General features: G+C 55.2%; 1 protein-coding gene across 3 annotated transcripts in view; it reads right to left on the bottom strand.

Annotated features, from left to right (window-relative positions):
• The window catches only part of Wnk2 (WNK lysine deficient protein kinase 2), a 113824-nt gene extending 98968 nt beyond the window's left edge, over positions 1 to 14856 (bottom strand). For all 3 annotated transcript variants that reach the window (XM_059262982.1, XM_059262983.1, XM_059262981.1), the window contains exon 1: positions 14167 to 14856. In XM_059262982.1, the coding sequence (XP_059118965.1) occupies positions 14167 to 14856 (690 nt within the window). The remainder of the gene's footprint in view (positions 1 to 14166) is intronic.
• Between the last annotated feature and the right edge of the window lie 1153 nt (positions 14857 to 16009).

Here is a 16009-nt window from a genome sequence, read left to right as displayed (position 1 = left end):
TGTCACCATCTCCCTCTCCTGCAGGGAACAGAGCAGGTCTTTGTCTTCTATCACTGCGGTCATCAAATATTTACAGAGGCTGACAGGCCATTTCAGACAGGCCAGAAGTGAGCCTCACGGGCTCTTCCTAGGGCAAGGGGAGACCGAGCTGGGGGAGATGGGGAGCAGTAAACACAGAGATGCAGGCAGCCACTGGGAGGAGAAGGGGGGACTCCAGCAGGTGCTGTCTCTGGGCCTCAGCCAACATCTCACCTGGAGCTTAGGTCCTAGTTATCAGGAGAAGGTACTCAGGGCTATCAGCCAGCTGGGCAGGTATTCTGGCCCTGCTCCTGTGAGTTCTGCCACAGAACGGAAGTGACAAGGACATGAGCCACCTGCAGAGAGCACTCAGAGGGAGCACCCCAAAGGTTCCTGCAGCGCTTGCTCCCAATCTGATACAGATGCCCTTTCTCTTCTAGGGAGGACCACCCTAGGGACACTTTTTTTTGGGCGGGGGGGTGGGGGGGAGAAGAGAGGGTCTTGTGTATCCCAAGTTGGCCTCATACTCATCATGTAACCAAGAATGACCTTGAACTTCTGTCCACCTCTTAGGTGCTAGGATTAAAGGTATACACACCACACCTGGTTTATTCCATGCTAGGAAATGAGCCCAGGGCTTCTCACATGCTAGCCAAATACTCTATCATCTGAATTATAGCCCCAGCACCTACCATTCACTTTCACCTTGAACTTCTAAAGATGAATTTTTACTTCCAGATGGGATAGGTTATGGGCCGCCACCACACCTGTCTCCCCAACTCCACAGAGATGGGCAAATGGTATAGAAACCCCAGGACTTTAAACCCTTGATGGTGTCACAGTGAATAATACTTCCCAATACCTACCCCTACTACCTTAACTTGTCCACATGAGACTACCTATAAAATGCAGTATCACCTCCACTCCTGGGCAGAGGCCCCTCACAGCACCTACCACACCCACTGGGCCAGTACAGCAGGCCACCAAGCAAAAAGAGGACCCTCTTCCCACCTCCAAACACAGTGTTAGCGGACCCTGGCTTTCTGAGACAAAGGTGCCCACACGGGCCCAGCAGGCAGCGGTCCTCAGCACGCTTTCTTAGCCCAACAGCCTCTCGGTAGCTGCAGCAACCTCACTCAGCAATGACCTGTCCCCTCGGGCACTTGGCCAGCCCCTGACCCTGTGCCCGAGGCTTGGGGATCACAGGGCTTCTGAAACCCTACCCCAAGAGTGAGGAGGGCAGTGACATGCCCCTCCCCACCCCTGCACAGCCTTGTGTTTTCCACACTTCTTCCAAAAAGGCCAAACTCTCTCCTCTGCTGAAACTAACTACTGAAGGGAAGAAACACCCAGGCCTGTCTGAAGCAATGCTGGCAGCTCGCTGCTGACTGGCCCAGCAAGATGGTCTCCTAATGTAAAGATGGAATGTCACCCCAAAATACCCTGACTGCTAGAAGCACAACATACCCCTGCTGCCAAAAGGGGGTGATAGGGTCCAAGAGTTAGGCTCAGACAGGAGAACAGGAGATGCATTGAGACCCTGAAGGCACGAGAACAGCTGGGAGACACCCCACCCCAAACTCTAGACATTAGCCATCTCCTTGGAGGCATAGCCAGGTGGAGACCGTACGCCAGGACATGAGGAAATCCTCCTAGAGTCTCAGACTCAGACAAGGACAGTAGCTCCAGGCCCAGCCTGGATGGAAGAGGACAGAAGTTTGGGCCAACTGGGAGGGCAGAGGTAGGGGCTAAGCAGAGTCTCTGCCTAACCCTGGCCCCCAGCAAAGTGACAACAGGTCGGGGGGCACAATTTCCAATGCAGTGGACCCGTGCTCACATTGCTCAGCCAACCTCAGGTGGGAGGTGGGGCTAGGGTGGGTGGAGATGGCCCTGGGTAGTTGGTGAGACCTCCGTGTACATCAGCAAAGATGCAGTAAGCATGAACCTGACAGACTTCCCAGGAGGATGGCATCAGACAAACGGTCACCTCAGAGCAGGGGAGGAGGTCGTAGGCTCCATTCCATATCCCTCCCTAGAGAGAGCCCCACTTGGTTGTCACTCGGTTAGGGCATCATCCCAATGAAGCAGGTCCAGGGATGACAGAAGAGGAACAGCTCAGACATACTCTGCCCTGATTCAGGTGGGCCAGGCATCCTGTGAAGTCACAGGGGTTCTACCAGGAGTCAGTGGAGGGGGGCGGGGGGGATAGGTGGATCTCTTATCCAGGCCTCCCAACCAGGAGCTCAGAGTGACAGGGGGCCAGGGAGTCCCTAGCAGCTCCAAGTCAACTTAGAACAGAATGGCCCCAGGACAGCAGCAGCCTACTGCCCAGTATCTTCAGGCTTCATCACAGTCCTGGGCTCGAGGCAGGTGCCTGAAGTAAGCCTGAGCAACCATTCTGATATCCCTCTGCTTTCTCCTCAGAAGGGAAAATGGAAGCCCTCCCTGATGGGAGCTGCTCAGTCTCCAGAGTACAGGGCGTCCAGGGGTGTCAGTCTATTTCTGGGCTAGAAGTACTCATGTCTCCGCAGGGACAGCAGCTTGGCCAGCCCTGTGACCTGCACGTGCAGCACCCCGTGGCAGCTGCTCCAGAGACGTACAATCCAATCCCACAGGGCAGAAACACCAGACAGAACCAGTGGAGTCTCTCTACAGACCACCGTCCGCAGTCTTGGAAGACAACACCGAAAGGCTAACTGCTGGTAATAAAGGGGCAAAGGACTGTTCTACACCAGTGGTTCTCAATCTGTGGGTCGCGACCCTTTGGGGGGGGTCAAACACCTTTTCACAGGGGCCACATATCACCTATCATGCATAGCAAACATTTACATTACAATTCATAACAGTGACAAAATTACAGTTATCAAGTAGCAACAAAATAATTTTATGGTTAGGGTCGCCACACCACGAGGAACTGTATTGAAGGGTCGCAGCATTAGGAAAGTTGAGGACCCCTGCTCTAGATTAAAATAGAGGCAACAAGGCAACAGTTTCTTCACTGACAAGGTTCCAGGCACAAACAGGGAACCCAGAGAGAACAATCATGGGAATCACAAAGCCACACACCAGACACATCCAACAGATCCACCCACCGGGGCCCTGGGCGTGACCCTGCAGAGGCTCTGTGGGGACCTGTCCCTGTTCCTGTCAGGAGATGCTTGTTGAAGTATTCAGGGAGGAACCCAAAGTGGGTCAGATAAAACGCACACAAATGCAGCGATGGAGACAGAGCACTCAGCTCCTAACTCCTCCCTGCTACCAGCAAGGGATTTTCAAAAATTAAAAGTTTGAGGGAAGTGGAAGCTGGACTGCTGGGAGGAGGAAAAAGCTGTAATGGGGCCCAGATGGGGGTGAAGAGCAAGCAGCAGGACATTCGGGAGGGAGCAGCAGCCGCAGAGCCTGCAGATACCCACCCAGACCAGATGTGGATCAGGACACACAGGCAAGCTAGCAGGTGGGCTGCTCTGTTTGGGACCTACCCAGGCAGATGAGGGCTCCTTGGCACACAGCATCAACACTCCCCTAGAGGGAGAAATTACTCCACAGCCTGCCACCCCATCCTGACTATCCAGGGTACTCAGCCTCAGGTAAGAGATCAAAAGCAGTTATGCAAATCAAGCCTTTCCCAGACACCCCTGGAGCAGTGAAGGCTACAGATCCTCTTGCAGCCAGAAAGCTCAAAGAAAGTACCTATAAATATTTTCTTTTAAAAATTAAAACACAAGCCAGCCGTAGTGGCATGCGTGGTGGCGCACACCTTAAACCCCAGCACTCTGGAAGCAGAGGCAGGTGGAGCTCTATAAGTTAAAGGCCAGCCTAGTCTACAAATTGAGTTCCAGGACAGCCAGGGCTGTTATGCAGAAAAACCCTGTCTCGAAAAACAAAAACAAAACAAAACAAAACAAAAATGAATAGGGTCAAATTCCAAAGTGGATGAGGAGAGCTAAAGAGAAAAAAAAGAGTCTTCCAACACTGGTGAGCTGCCCCTGGACTCTTAATGTGGCTGTCTCTAGATTTCAGATTCTGGGCATGACCTCGGATTGGCACAGCTCACCACAGGTGGCTCACAGTTGAAAGTCTTCCCAACCCATTCACAAGCATACACACTGAGAGCCAGGCATGAAGGGACAGTGGAGGGAGGTGGTCCTTCCAGGACATCTGGCCTGAGACACCCAGCTTTCCACATCTAGCTTCACACGCTGTTAACACCACTGGCTTGTGCAGGAAGACCCACCCTTGCAGAGATGCAGGGAAATATCACAAGAATACCTCCAACACCAGCCCCCTCCACCAGTGCATACCTCCCCACCCTGGCCACGAGACACCCTACAGGGAAAGGAAAGCTTTCTCGGTAAAGGTAAGGTAAGCCACACTCTCCCACACAGCCCAGCACTTCAGAGCCCAGCAGGCATCTTAAAGGCTCTGAGAAGTTCTGCAGTAGCCATGCCTGGCCGACCCAACACTTCCCAGGCCTCTCTCTGCAGCCGCACTTTGAATACACGCAAGACATTCAAGCAACAAAGATACCATGGGCTGTGCCATCCGACACGGATTTGCCAAATGACCTTTCACAGGATCCTTCCAGCTGAGCCTTTCTCATCTCTGAAAAGAGAGTTTTCATGACTGACGGGCTCATGGGTGGGTCTCAGCACCCGAGGAAGTTCCCACCAAACCCAAGCCTTTCCTTCCTGACTATGGTATGTCCAGGTCCTGCAGGGCTGAGGCCTGGGCCAAGGGCTCCCTGCTAAAGAAACCCCTGCAGCTACCCTGAGCAAAGCTTCCAGGACTGCGGGCCCTGAGCCTCTCATACCTTCTCTCACCCACCAGTAGGGACCGTGCTCCTGGCCATAACAAGATGCCCAGAGCCTCTAGGACACAGCTGGCCCTCAAATATCGGGGTGAGGGCCACAGCTGCTTGAGAGCACCCCTGACCCAGGGCTGCCCTGCTGGTCCAAGGGGCCCAATCCTGTCCTTCCCTACCTCCCCAGAGAAGAGCTGAGCTACCCTCTCCGGAAACATCTCCTCAGGACTAGGACAGCATCCCTGAGCCAGGTGGAACCATGGAACGTCAGAAGCCCTTGACAGCAGCAAATCAAGAAGTACTTAACAGCTGTCACACCCTGTATGCGTACAGGTAAAACACACAATCAAGGCAGCTGTGTTGGCTGGATAGTAGATGGCTTTTTATTTCTGGGACCTTTTTTTGGTGGAATGAGGCTCCTCTCTCTTCATAAGCCCTGTTTTGTGGAGAAGTTCTGGGTTCTGTGCTGGAAAATTTCACAGGTGTGGTACACTTACTACAAGCAACAAGCCAAAATAGACATGTCATTATTCCCTGGAGACAATGGTCAATGCTGCCAGTTCCCTTGGTACCGTACACCCTAGACGCGCAGCCAAGTGAAAGCCACCCACAGCCATCAGTGTCACACGGAATGGCCTGTGTTCTGGCTGTCCCTCCCCAGCCCTGCTTTATATTTTTATTTTACCTCCATCCTCCATGACTTTGCCCTTTTTTTGTTAAGTTTATATTTTTAATTTTATTTATTTATTTACTAGGCGGGGGCACACAGGAAGAGTTCAGAGGTCAGAACTTTCAAGGGTCAGTTTTCTCCCTACATTTGGATGCCTTCACCTGCCGAGCCATCCTGCCAGCCTTGGTTTCACCTTTTAGAGCATGCATGCGGTTGATTCATTGAGCAAAGCCACACCTAGACTGGTGTGGTATATTCCTTAGAGGTCAGTTTCTTCATTACTCATGTGCATTCAAGATTCTTCCCTGTCTTTCACGACTTGACGGCTCTGTTCTGTTTAGTGCAGAGTTATACTCCATTTTCTGGACGTACCATAAAATCCACTCGTCCACTGGAGGGTATCTCGGGTGCTTCTGTGTTTTGACCAACATTCACGAGCAGGTTTTTAATGTGGGTGTGTAACTGTCAATGCTTCCAGATAGAGAAAGATTGCTGACCACCACTTTCCATTACCAGTTGAGACGAGGGAGCCCTCCAGCTGCTCCATGTCCTCATTAGCATGTGGTGGCGTCAGCTGTTCTGGCTTTGGCCGCTCTAATAGGGGTTCGGTGTGTTCTCACTGGGGCTTAAGTTTACATCTCCCTGGCCACACATGATGCTAAGCATAATCTCATGCTTACTGGCTACATGAACATCCTCTCAGGCAAGGTGTCTATTTAGGCCTTTAGCCTACTTTTTGTTAGTTTTATTAATTCTTTAAATTTATTTATTTATTTTTTGGTTTTTTGAGATAGAGTTTCTCTGTGTAGCCCTGGCTGTCCTGGAACTCACTCTGTAGACCAGGCTGGCCTTGAACTCAGAGACTAGCCTGCCTCTCCCTCGTGAGTGCACCACCAACACCCGGCTATTACTTTTTTAAATCTGGTTATTTTCTTACTGCTGAGTTCTGAAACCATCTCTGTGTGCTTTGGATTCCTTTATCAGAGGTATTGGTCAATACTGTCCTCTTCCAGTCTGTGGCTGCTCTCTTCACCCTCCTGACTGTCTTTCACAGACAGGATTTTAATGTTAATGAAGCTCGGCTTATCAATTATTTGGCATGGGCTGTGCCTTAGGTGCTGCATCTAAAAGGTCATCGTCAAAACCAAGGTCGCCTGGGTTTCTGCCTAGCTTCTGAGCATTTTAGACTTAGATGTGATCCTTTGTAGGTTATTCTTCAGAAGGGCATGTGTTCTGGGTCCTGCGTGGTCTGCTATCGGTCTGAAAGGTGTGTGTTCTTTACCTTTTGTTTGTTTGTTTGTGCCTTTCTGCAGAGTGGAGAGGGATCCTAGCATGCGCTGTGCTGAGCCACGGCCTGGGTTTGAAGGTTCACCTGTCCCACACTGTTGAAAAGCCTCTCACTCCTCCACTAAAAGAGCCCTCACCAGAGCCATGCCTTTCTTTGTGGGGTCTTCTGGGCTCTCGCCTCTACTCTTTTAATGTCTGCCCTTCTCCCAGTACCACACTATCGTGATCACTTCTCTTTTATTCTTTTCCACAGTTCTAATGTATATTCGTTGTGGGATATTTGCACACTGGGTGAAGGTGTATTGCTGTGATTGGTGTAATAAAAAGCTAAACAGTCAATAGCTAGGCAGGAGGTATAGGCAGGACTTCCAGGCAGAGAGAGAAATGGGAAAGAATCATCTAAGCACGTGAATTATACAAGCAAGACGCCAACGAGATATGGGAGTCAGACATACAGAATGAAAGAAAGGTAAAAAGCCACATGGTAAAACATAGATTAATATAAACAGGTTAATTTAAGTTAGAAGAGCTAGTGGGACAAGCCTAAGCTAAGGCTGGGCTTTCGTAATTAATAATAAGTCTCTGTGTCAGTATTTGGGAGCTGGCTGGTGGGACAGAGAAAGACTTGCTACATATATTTAATGAATGCTAGCTTGAAGTAGTAATCCAATAGTCTGGGAACCAGGAACAAAACTGGACTTCAAAACACTGGGAAGCGGGAGTTTGCAACCATCCTCTGCTCATCAAACCCGACCACCCCGCCTCTTAGGCAGAAGCCTTCAGCCCTGGGGTATCAGTGGCCATATCCAGGTCCTGACTTGCCTCTTCAAACTCCAGCTGCTGTGCTTCATGCCCTGGCCCTTATCTGCAACTTGGATGATAAGGCTGGTACAGCCCAGCGCCCCAGGCTCTGCTGCTCCCCTACCCCAAGGTGGGAACTGGGGCTCAGCCCTGCCAGCATCAACTCGCTCTCCACAACTACAAACTATTGTTTACTATGCAGGCGGAAAGAGGGCCACTTCAGGTCCATCCGTGTGCTCTATGGGATGCAATTCTGAGAGTTGGCATCCCCCTACCCCAAGGTAAAAACACTAAGGCTCTCAGTAGCAGGTACCCACCAGACGGCAGGGTCCCCCCAACATACACACGCAGTATCTATGTGTACAGGGCCAGAATCTTTGGCGGCATATCTTACCTGGCTATACATTCCCAAAGACCCCTTTATACCACTGCTCAGTATAGCCCTTGCTGAGGCCCTAGAATCCACCTCAGCTCTGCAAAACAGACACAAGGGTTTCACCACAGCTGCTGGCCCAGCGCAGACCACAAAGGAGACCAGACACACAGCTGAAACCTCCACTGGACCAGGTCAAGTTCTCCTCCATTACTGCAGTAACCTGGGCTCTGTGCACTCACATTGGACACATTGTAGCCTCGACCCAAAGCTAGGTCCCAGCCACAAGTCCTGAGAGACACCCACAGGGCACAGAGGAACCACAAGTAAGACTGAGCTTTCTGGAAGGTGAGCAATCAGCTCTGAACACGCCAAACAGCCCAACACTGCTCAGACTGTGAACTTGTCTTGGATAGCTGGCTGGCAAAACAGAAGATACGAGAATGACAAGAGAGGTCACAGTATACTTCCTTATTGTGACTTAGCACATGAAGAGAGGAAACACTTTTCCCCACCTGACCTGGGGGAGCCACCTGGCAAGGCTGGGGCTCTAGGAACCTCCCCTCTGGCCTGGCCTCCACTAGAACTCAGACCCCCGACCTCACGCTCCGTGGGTGCATCCACACCTCAACTTCCCAAAGGCAAGTTCTGCCAGCAAAACTCTGTCCCTGTGTCCTGCTGGCCCAAGTCCCTGCCATGCTCTTCTCCACCCTCAGATCGTGCACGCTCTAACACAATCAAGTACCCCAGAGTTGACCCTCCTTCCCGCCCTTCTCTCCCAGCTGGCTCCCTGCCATGTACTCTTGCCCTCTCGTCTGCTCAGAACACCCCAGACAAAAGTCCTGACCGCACCTCCAGGCTGCCCTCGAGGCCCATCTAACCGCCTCACCATTGATACGGGGACTCCTCCACGCCGTTCTGGCTCCAACCGCAGGGCCTTTCCACAGGTGTCCAGTCCAAATGATTCAACTCCCTCCCACAAGTCGTCTAAGTCCCCACCACAGCATTCTCAGATCTGCAGACACTTCTCTGTGTCTCCTAGGCTCATAACCTGATCCATTCCCTGGAGTACTCCCAGGCCTGGAACCAGGGGCCAGGCTGAACAATAGCCTATCTGACCAGTGCGTATGGTGACTTGCACTGCTGACCAGGGTCATCCAGATCCTTCAGAACAGTAGCTCTCAACCTTCCTAGTGCTGCAACCCTTTAATACAGTTGAAGGTTCATGTTATGGTGAGCCCCAACCATAAAATTATTTCACTGCTATTTCGTAACTGCAATTTTGCTACTGTTATGAATCGTAACATAAATATCTGTTATGTGAGGGGGGTCACAACCCACAGGCTGAGAACCACTGTTCTTGATCATCACCTTCCCTTTTCTTGATACTACCTTCTGGGTAGCAACTCATCCTCAGAGCTCTGCCCTACCTGGCACCCTAGAAACATGGACATTCAAAGCCTGCCCAGTCCTCACACGGCCAAGTACTCAGGAGTCATCCTTGCCTAAGATGTCTCTCGACCCTGAAGCCACCAGCCTGGTCCTCACCACCAGCACACCCCCACCCAGGCTCTGGCTTGTCTCCAGTCCAGGGCCCAGCCAATCTCACGTACCTGGAACTCCTCCAGCCCTCGGTGCCCCCTCCCCAAGTCCCCATCTGGCCTGTCTGCTACCCCAGTAACCACCCTTAAGTTACCTGGGCCTCAGTCTTACGCTCTGGACACCCTGCCCGTGTTTAACATGAGGAAAATCCAGGGTGCAAATGCTCAGCAAATGTCCTGCAGGGCTCATGCAGATAGAACACGGAGAGAGATGTGGCTATCTCCACAGAAGGTTCCAGGCCAACGCCATGGGAAGTGGATCTAGCTGCCTCACAGGCATCCGGGGAACCAGAGCTGTAGAAACACCAGCTCAAGGACAGAAGGTCAAACAAACTGCATGTGTCACTTTACCCTCATGTGTGAGACGGGTCCTCAATGGGGACAGGGAAACGGCTGTCGTGCCCGAGTCACATGGCGATCTGGCCTTAAATCAGACTCAGCTGGGCACCCCCAAAGCCCTGGGCCTGTGAGAACACCCCTCAGGCTTACATTCATCTGTAGAAGCACCTGCCTCTACGGGTGCCTGGCCTCCCCACACTCCAGGAGTGACAGCCGCAGCCTGGACTGCTACTCACCATAGCCGACCACATGGCTCACCACACACACCTCAGGACACCACTCAGGAGTGAGGATGGGGGGAGCGGCCCAAGTGCGGGTGCCCACATTCCTACACCTGATGGGAAAGCCATACCCACAGGCCACTCAGGCAGCCGGAGCCAACCTTTCCCACCAAGCAAACCAAGACTGTGGTCAGCATGCATGGAGGAGGAGAGCTCAGCGCTAACACGGACCAGTTGTCAATTATAGCTCTTTGAACGAAATTAGGCACTCAGGGGATTAAAAAACAAAAAGAGAGGAAGAAGGCCAGGTGACCGCCAGCCAAATCAGGCCACGCTGTCTCAGAGTGTCCTCTCCCTACAAGCACCATTGCCTGCTGGGACAGTGGCTCACTGCCTCCTGTCCCCACACCACAGGGCCAGGGATGAGAGCAGTAAGGCAGCAGCCAGGCTTTCTGTACAAGGTGATCCCAGCCTGACTTCGGGGTCTCTCCCAGCCCTGGGCCTGGGACTTCCACCTCACCGAGATGCCATGAAGGCAGAGAGGACCCTCTGAAAAGTCTCAGGGGCACTTGAGTTGTCTTCCAAGGCACAAGTCACACAGGATGACCCCTTGGATAACACCTGCTCCCAGCACTGAGGGGATACTGTACATCTGGCTAGAGCATGAGGTGGGAACACACAGCTCTTCTAGAAGATCACTGTGCCCACAACACAGCAGCAGGACCCACTTAGTGACGGGAGGACCCTGAGGCTGTCTCCTCCGTGCTTAGCAAGCAAGGCTCAGGCAGGGCTGAGACATGAAGCCTCCACCCCCACACTTCCTCCTTAGGCCTCATACCATTCTGCTAGGGGCAAGCTGGGCTTGCGGAGGATCAAGGCCCGAGCACCTCCACCTCTTGGATGGACCCATCCCTGGCTGAGGGCCCCGCCTTGGAGACAGTTCCCTGCAATAGCAGCATGCAGCAGAACTTCTGTGGCAGACAGGCACAGAGCGGGGGACAGTGAGTCCCCTGAAAGCAGGGAGAAAGGATGAGGACGGAGGATTCTGGGCACGCTTTTGCTTCCTCTGTTGCCACTGTAGGGAGCTCTGCTAGCAGGAGTAACAGTGCATTCAAAGGACAGAGGACAGGATGAAGTATTTTTAAATACCCCCCCTCATCCCCAGTTAAAAAAAAATAATAATCCAAGCTCCAGCTGGGCATGGCTACAGTTGAGAAGGTGGGCCATCTTCCTGCCCTTGATGTGGAACCAGCACATACCGCTCTCCCTGTCAAACCCTTTCAACACGAGTCACTAAAGGGAACCCAGTGTCCTCTAAGCTGCTCACAAGGCCTGTGACTGTGTTGATTCTGCCCCTTGGCACAGAACCCTGGAAAGAGACTTCAAGCAGTTTACCACTGTGGAGGCCACACCAGGCCCACCACCGAGGGTGAGAAAAGGAAGCAGCCACTCAACAGGCACCTGAGTAAACAGACCAAAGCTCTCTGGGTGTCCAGAGAGGGCAGTGGAGGCTAACTTCCCCCAGAGGAAAACCAAGTCCTGACAGACCCTCCCTTCACCATGCCATCCAGAATCCAGGAACCCTCCCCAACAGTTGGAAACACTGGAGACTGCAGAAGTTTGAGGGAACCCAGTCATGGTGGATAAACAAGGCTCCCTCTTGGGTTCAAAGCCAGGAAATCTATAGCCCATACCCTGCTGGGGCCCTCTGCATACAATGGACGAGGATCACACCCCTACCCAGGACAAGGACTCTGGTTCCCCTCTCCTAGCCTGTGCCCTGATCTGGGTATCTATAGAATCCCTGCTGCCTCATTAGCTCCTCAGCTCAGGACACCACACAGGGGCCTCTGGGTGGGCTTCTCCCAGGGCCCAGTCAGGCTTCTGCCATCTTCCCAGATCCTGTGACATCCAGCCACCTCCTGGTTGGTATCAAGCAGTCACTCAATGATCCCATCATCAATATGACTTATGATGAGGAGGCGCTCACCCAGAGGGCTCTAAGCTGGTCCAGGCCCCTGTCACGTGAACCTTCCCAGGGTGGGCCAGATAGAGGAAGGTAACCCCATGTAATGCATTGCAGCCTGAGACAAACATGAACAGCAGCGCCTTTCAATGAAGGAGGTGTGAGGACAGTGTCTCTACCTACTGGGGGGTTCCAGTCTCCCCAAGCAAGAAACAGCACTAAAGTCCAGAAGCTACCCCATTTTTACCTAGAGCCAAGTATCCAAAGACCCCTGGCCATGTGCCAGGTCCCACCCTCTGCTGCCCCGCCCACAACAAGGTCAGACTGACTTGTCTTGCCTTAAAGGGAAGGGGAATTAACAAGAGTCCCAGGCCTCTGCAATGCCTCAGCCAGATAGACAGGCTTGAAACCTACGGAAGTCTATCTCACATCCAGCCTGCTGTAGCACCCCTGCTCTGTCCTCTACCCTCAGTGACATTCCATAGTAGCAGTACCAGCAGGTGCTCAGAGAGCCACACTGGTCATCTGGCAAGAGCAGGAAAGTGGGGAGCCAAGAATCGTGCCGTTCTCCAGAATGGAGAATCATCTCCCCTTCCCAGATCCTCTTTCCTCTGTGCCTCTTCAAGTAGCAGGGGCACTGGGCACACTCCAGGACCCTGGGCCGGAAACCTTGCTCCTCGCCATCCACACCCATTCTGCACCATCGAGGCTGCCTCTCTGCAAGGTCTAGGACATGCCAGGAAAAGACAGGGGTAATTCTCATAGGAACCATGAGGGAGAAAGAAAGTCAACTCCTGTTGAAAGTCCCCAAAAGACACCACTGACCCTCTCATGCAAAGCCACATTTTCATGACAGAACCAAAGGGCAGTGAGGAGATAAGACCTTTGTAGCTCTTTGTCTCAGGGCTGATGACAGGTCAACACCTCAGAAATAAGCCCAGCTGGTACACACACACATGCAGAGCACCCCGGAGGTGCTGAGAACACAGCATCTGAATCCATTTCTGGGCCCAAAGTGCAGGCATCCCGCAGTAGATGGGAGCCCTGGCACCCAGTTCACCCAGGCTCGCCCAGGATGCATCAGCTCTGGAAGGCCAGCTAACTTTACAGGCCGGCAGCGAGGCGGGGTAGGCTTACACCTCCAGCCAGCACTCTCCCAGTTGGCCCCTGCCTGACAGCTGCCCCTCCCTCCCAGCAAGGGAGGGCCTGTAAACACCCCGGTGACAGGAGCTGCCTCCTCTTCCAAGGCTGGCCCCAGGACGGCTAGGGTTGCGGTTTATATAATCTTCAGGGCCAGGGCTGACACAGCGAACGTGAGGGCAAGGCTATGAAAAATGCATGCTGAGCCTCTGCTTCCAAAATGAAAGGGAAAAAAGCAGCAGAAACAGAGCTAGAGACGGAAGGAATAAAGGGGGGTGGGGACGAGGGGCAAGGGGAGAGGGGGAGAGAGAGAGAGAGAGAGAGAGAGAGAGAGAGAGAGAGAGAGAGAGAGAAAAGACAGGCATTTTTCATGGTTTTCACTCACACACCTAATTCGTGAACAAACCGGACTCTTAGAACACAAGGAGAACGAACACAAGGAGGCTGCTGACAGGGCTTCCAGGCCTTGGCAAGCAGGGCCCCAGGGCCCACGAAGCACCACTCCTGAGTCAGAGGAAGCCCTTGCAGGCATCTACAGCTATCACACCTACATCTCACAGGGCACAGGAAGATGCTAATTTGAGGACAGCTGGGAGCTTCCAAGCCACCTAGAAAAGGGCTCAGACACATTCTTCTCGCTCACTACCTCCAGTCTCCGCTGAGTCAATAAAAGTGGGTTCTGAGGACCGACAATCACCGTGGGCACAACTGGGCACAGCACACACCCAGCCTTGACCTCCAAGATGACAAGCCTCAACCTGTGCACAGATCCAGGAACAGCACCGACAGGGTATCCATACACACGGCACACGTCCTGCGGGACACCCACACAGAGGGTGACACATCCCAGCCACCACCATCCCCAGGGCTGCCTAAAGCCCTGCGCAAGAGCAAGGACACACCCAAGGACGCATCTGCTGACAGCCCACCTGTGGGCACCGACCCTCACCTGCAGTTCACACCACGCCACCTCCACCCAGGTCTCCGTGTCCAGCCCCTTGTAGACCGTCTTGAAGGAGCCTCGGCCCAGCTCGATGTCGAACTTGAGAAAGCGGCCGTCCAGGGAGGTGGCCACGGCCTTGAGGTCGTCCTCATCGTCCTCCTCCACCTCAGGCTCATCCTTGCGTGCGCGCCCGGGCTCGGGCTTCGCCTCGGTGGCTCCAGCGTCCTCCGGGGTTGGGGCTGGCGCCTCCTCCTGCCGCGGGCCGCCGTCGGGGAGCGGCTGGGCTGCGGCTGAGGCGGTGGTGGGATCTGGGCTGGGCTCCTGCGTGCCAGCTCGCTCCGGACCGGGGTCCGAGGGGGCACCCGGAGAGCCGGGAGGCGCTGCGGGTGCGGCAGGCGCGGGCGCGGCGGCGGCGGCCGGGCGGCCCCGGGCGCGCTCCGCGATGAGGCGGCGCGTCTTGCAGAGTAGAAGCACCCGGCGCTGCAGGGGCTGTGGGGGCTGCGCGCTCGGCGTCTCGGCCGCCTCCAGGCCCGGCGGCTCCTCCTGGTCCGACTCCACCACGCTGCGCCGCAGGAAGCGCTGGGGCCCGAGCCGCGCCGCCCTCGCCCGCGGCTCCGCCATGCCGGCCGACCCCGTGCCGCGCCCGGCCTCCATCACCGCGCCGGGGGCGTCTCGGCGGCCGCCATCGCCGTCCATCTCTGCGGGCCAAGGACACACGGGCCCCGCGTGAGCGCCAGCCCCGCCGCACCTGCCTGGGCCCCGGGATGAGACAGCGCCGCCCCTGGGCTTGCGCCCTGCCCAGCCCCGCCGCAGAAGTGGCCTGCCGGGCGGTCCCCCGTGGGCTCCGAGGAGAGGGGCTGCAGACGGGACCCCGAGGCGAGGATGGCAAAGGGATGCCCTGCTCTTCTCAGCCTCAAGCCGCGAACATGGCCTGTTTCGAGCTATCCCGGGGACTCCAAGGGGGACGACCTGCTAGGTGTCCCTGAGGGCCCACAGGAGCTACAGAAGGGCTACCGAGGCTGGAGAAAGGGGTCAAGGCCAGCCTGGGAGCGACCCTGCAGAGCTGTCCCGCGGGCCGCTGCGGAGGGGACAGGGAGGCCCGGGGCGGGGAAAAGCACCGGATAAGAGCCGACTCCACAAAGGACGCGGGCCCGGGGCGCGCGGGGAGGGGGCTGCGGCGGCGCAGCGCGCACACAAAGGCGGCGGGCGGGAGGGCTCGATACTCACAGGGCGAGCGGGCGCTGTCCATGCCCGCAGCCCGAGGATCCGGGCGAGCGAGGCGGGCGAGGCCGCGCTCCGGGGCCGGAGTCCGCTCTCGAGGCCGCGTTGCGCTGGGGCGGGGTCCTCGCTAGGGCGGGGGTCGCCAGGCCGCTCTGCTCCTGCGTGCTGCTCCCTCGGGCCGGGCCGCTGCGGGGCCGCGCTCCCGCGTGCTCCTGCCGGCTCCGCGCGCCTCCGCTCCCGCACCAGCTCCGACCAAGAGCGCGGGGAGGGCGGGGCTTCCGTTCGTCCCACCCTCCCCAAGACCAGCGCGCGGGGCGGGGCCTGACACGCCCACCTGGCTGCGGCTGTGCGCCGCCACCTGCGGGATGCTCCCCATGGCCTCCACCTGCGGCTCCCGCCCCAGGCAGGCGCCTGGCCCTGGAGATCTTTGGAAATGGTCCGCAGGACTGTGGGCCTTGAGGGGCCCTATTCTCTCCGAAGGTGTCAGGCCACAGGCACCGTGACTTAGAGCTCCGAACCCTGGAACAGAACCAGGACTGAGCAGCCAGGCTCCAGAGTACCCTACTCTCAGGTACCAAGCCTCTGCTAAGTACGATCACAAAACTGGACTGTCTTCCTGGCCTTTCTG

Source organism: Peromyscus eremicus, chromosome 5, assembly GCF_949786415.1.
Source record: "Peromyscus eremicus chromosome 5, PerEre_H2_v1, whole genome shotgun sequence".
NCBI classification, from domain to species: Eukaryota; Metazoa; Chordata; class Mammalia; order Rodentia; family Cricetidae; genus Peromyscus; species Peromyscus eremicus.
The sequence above is the reverse complement of the archived record's forward strand: the minus strand, read 5'-3'. Positions and strand labels throughout refer to the sequence as shown.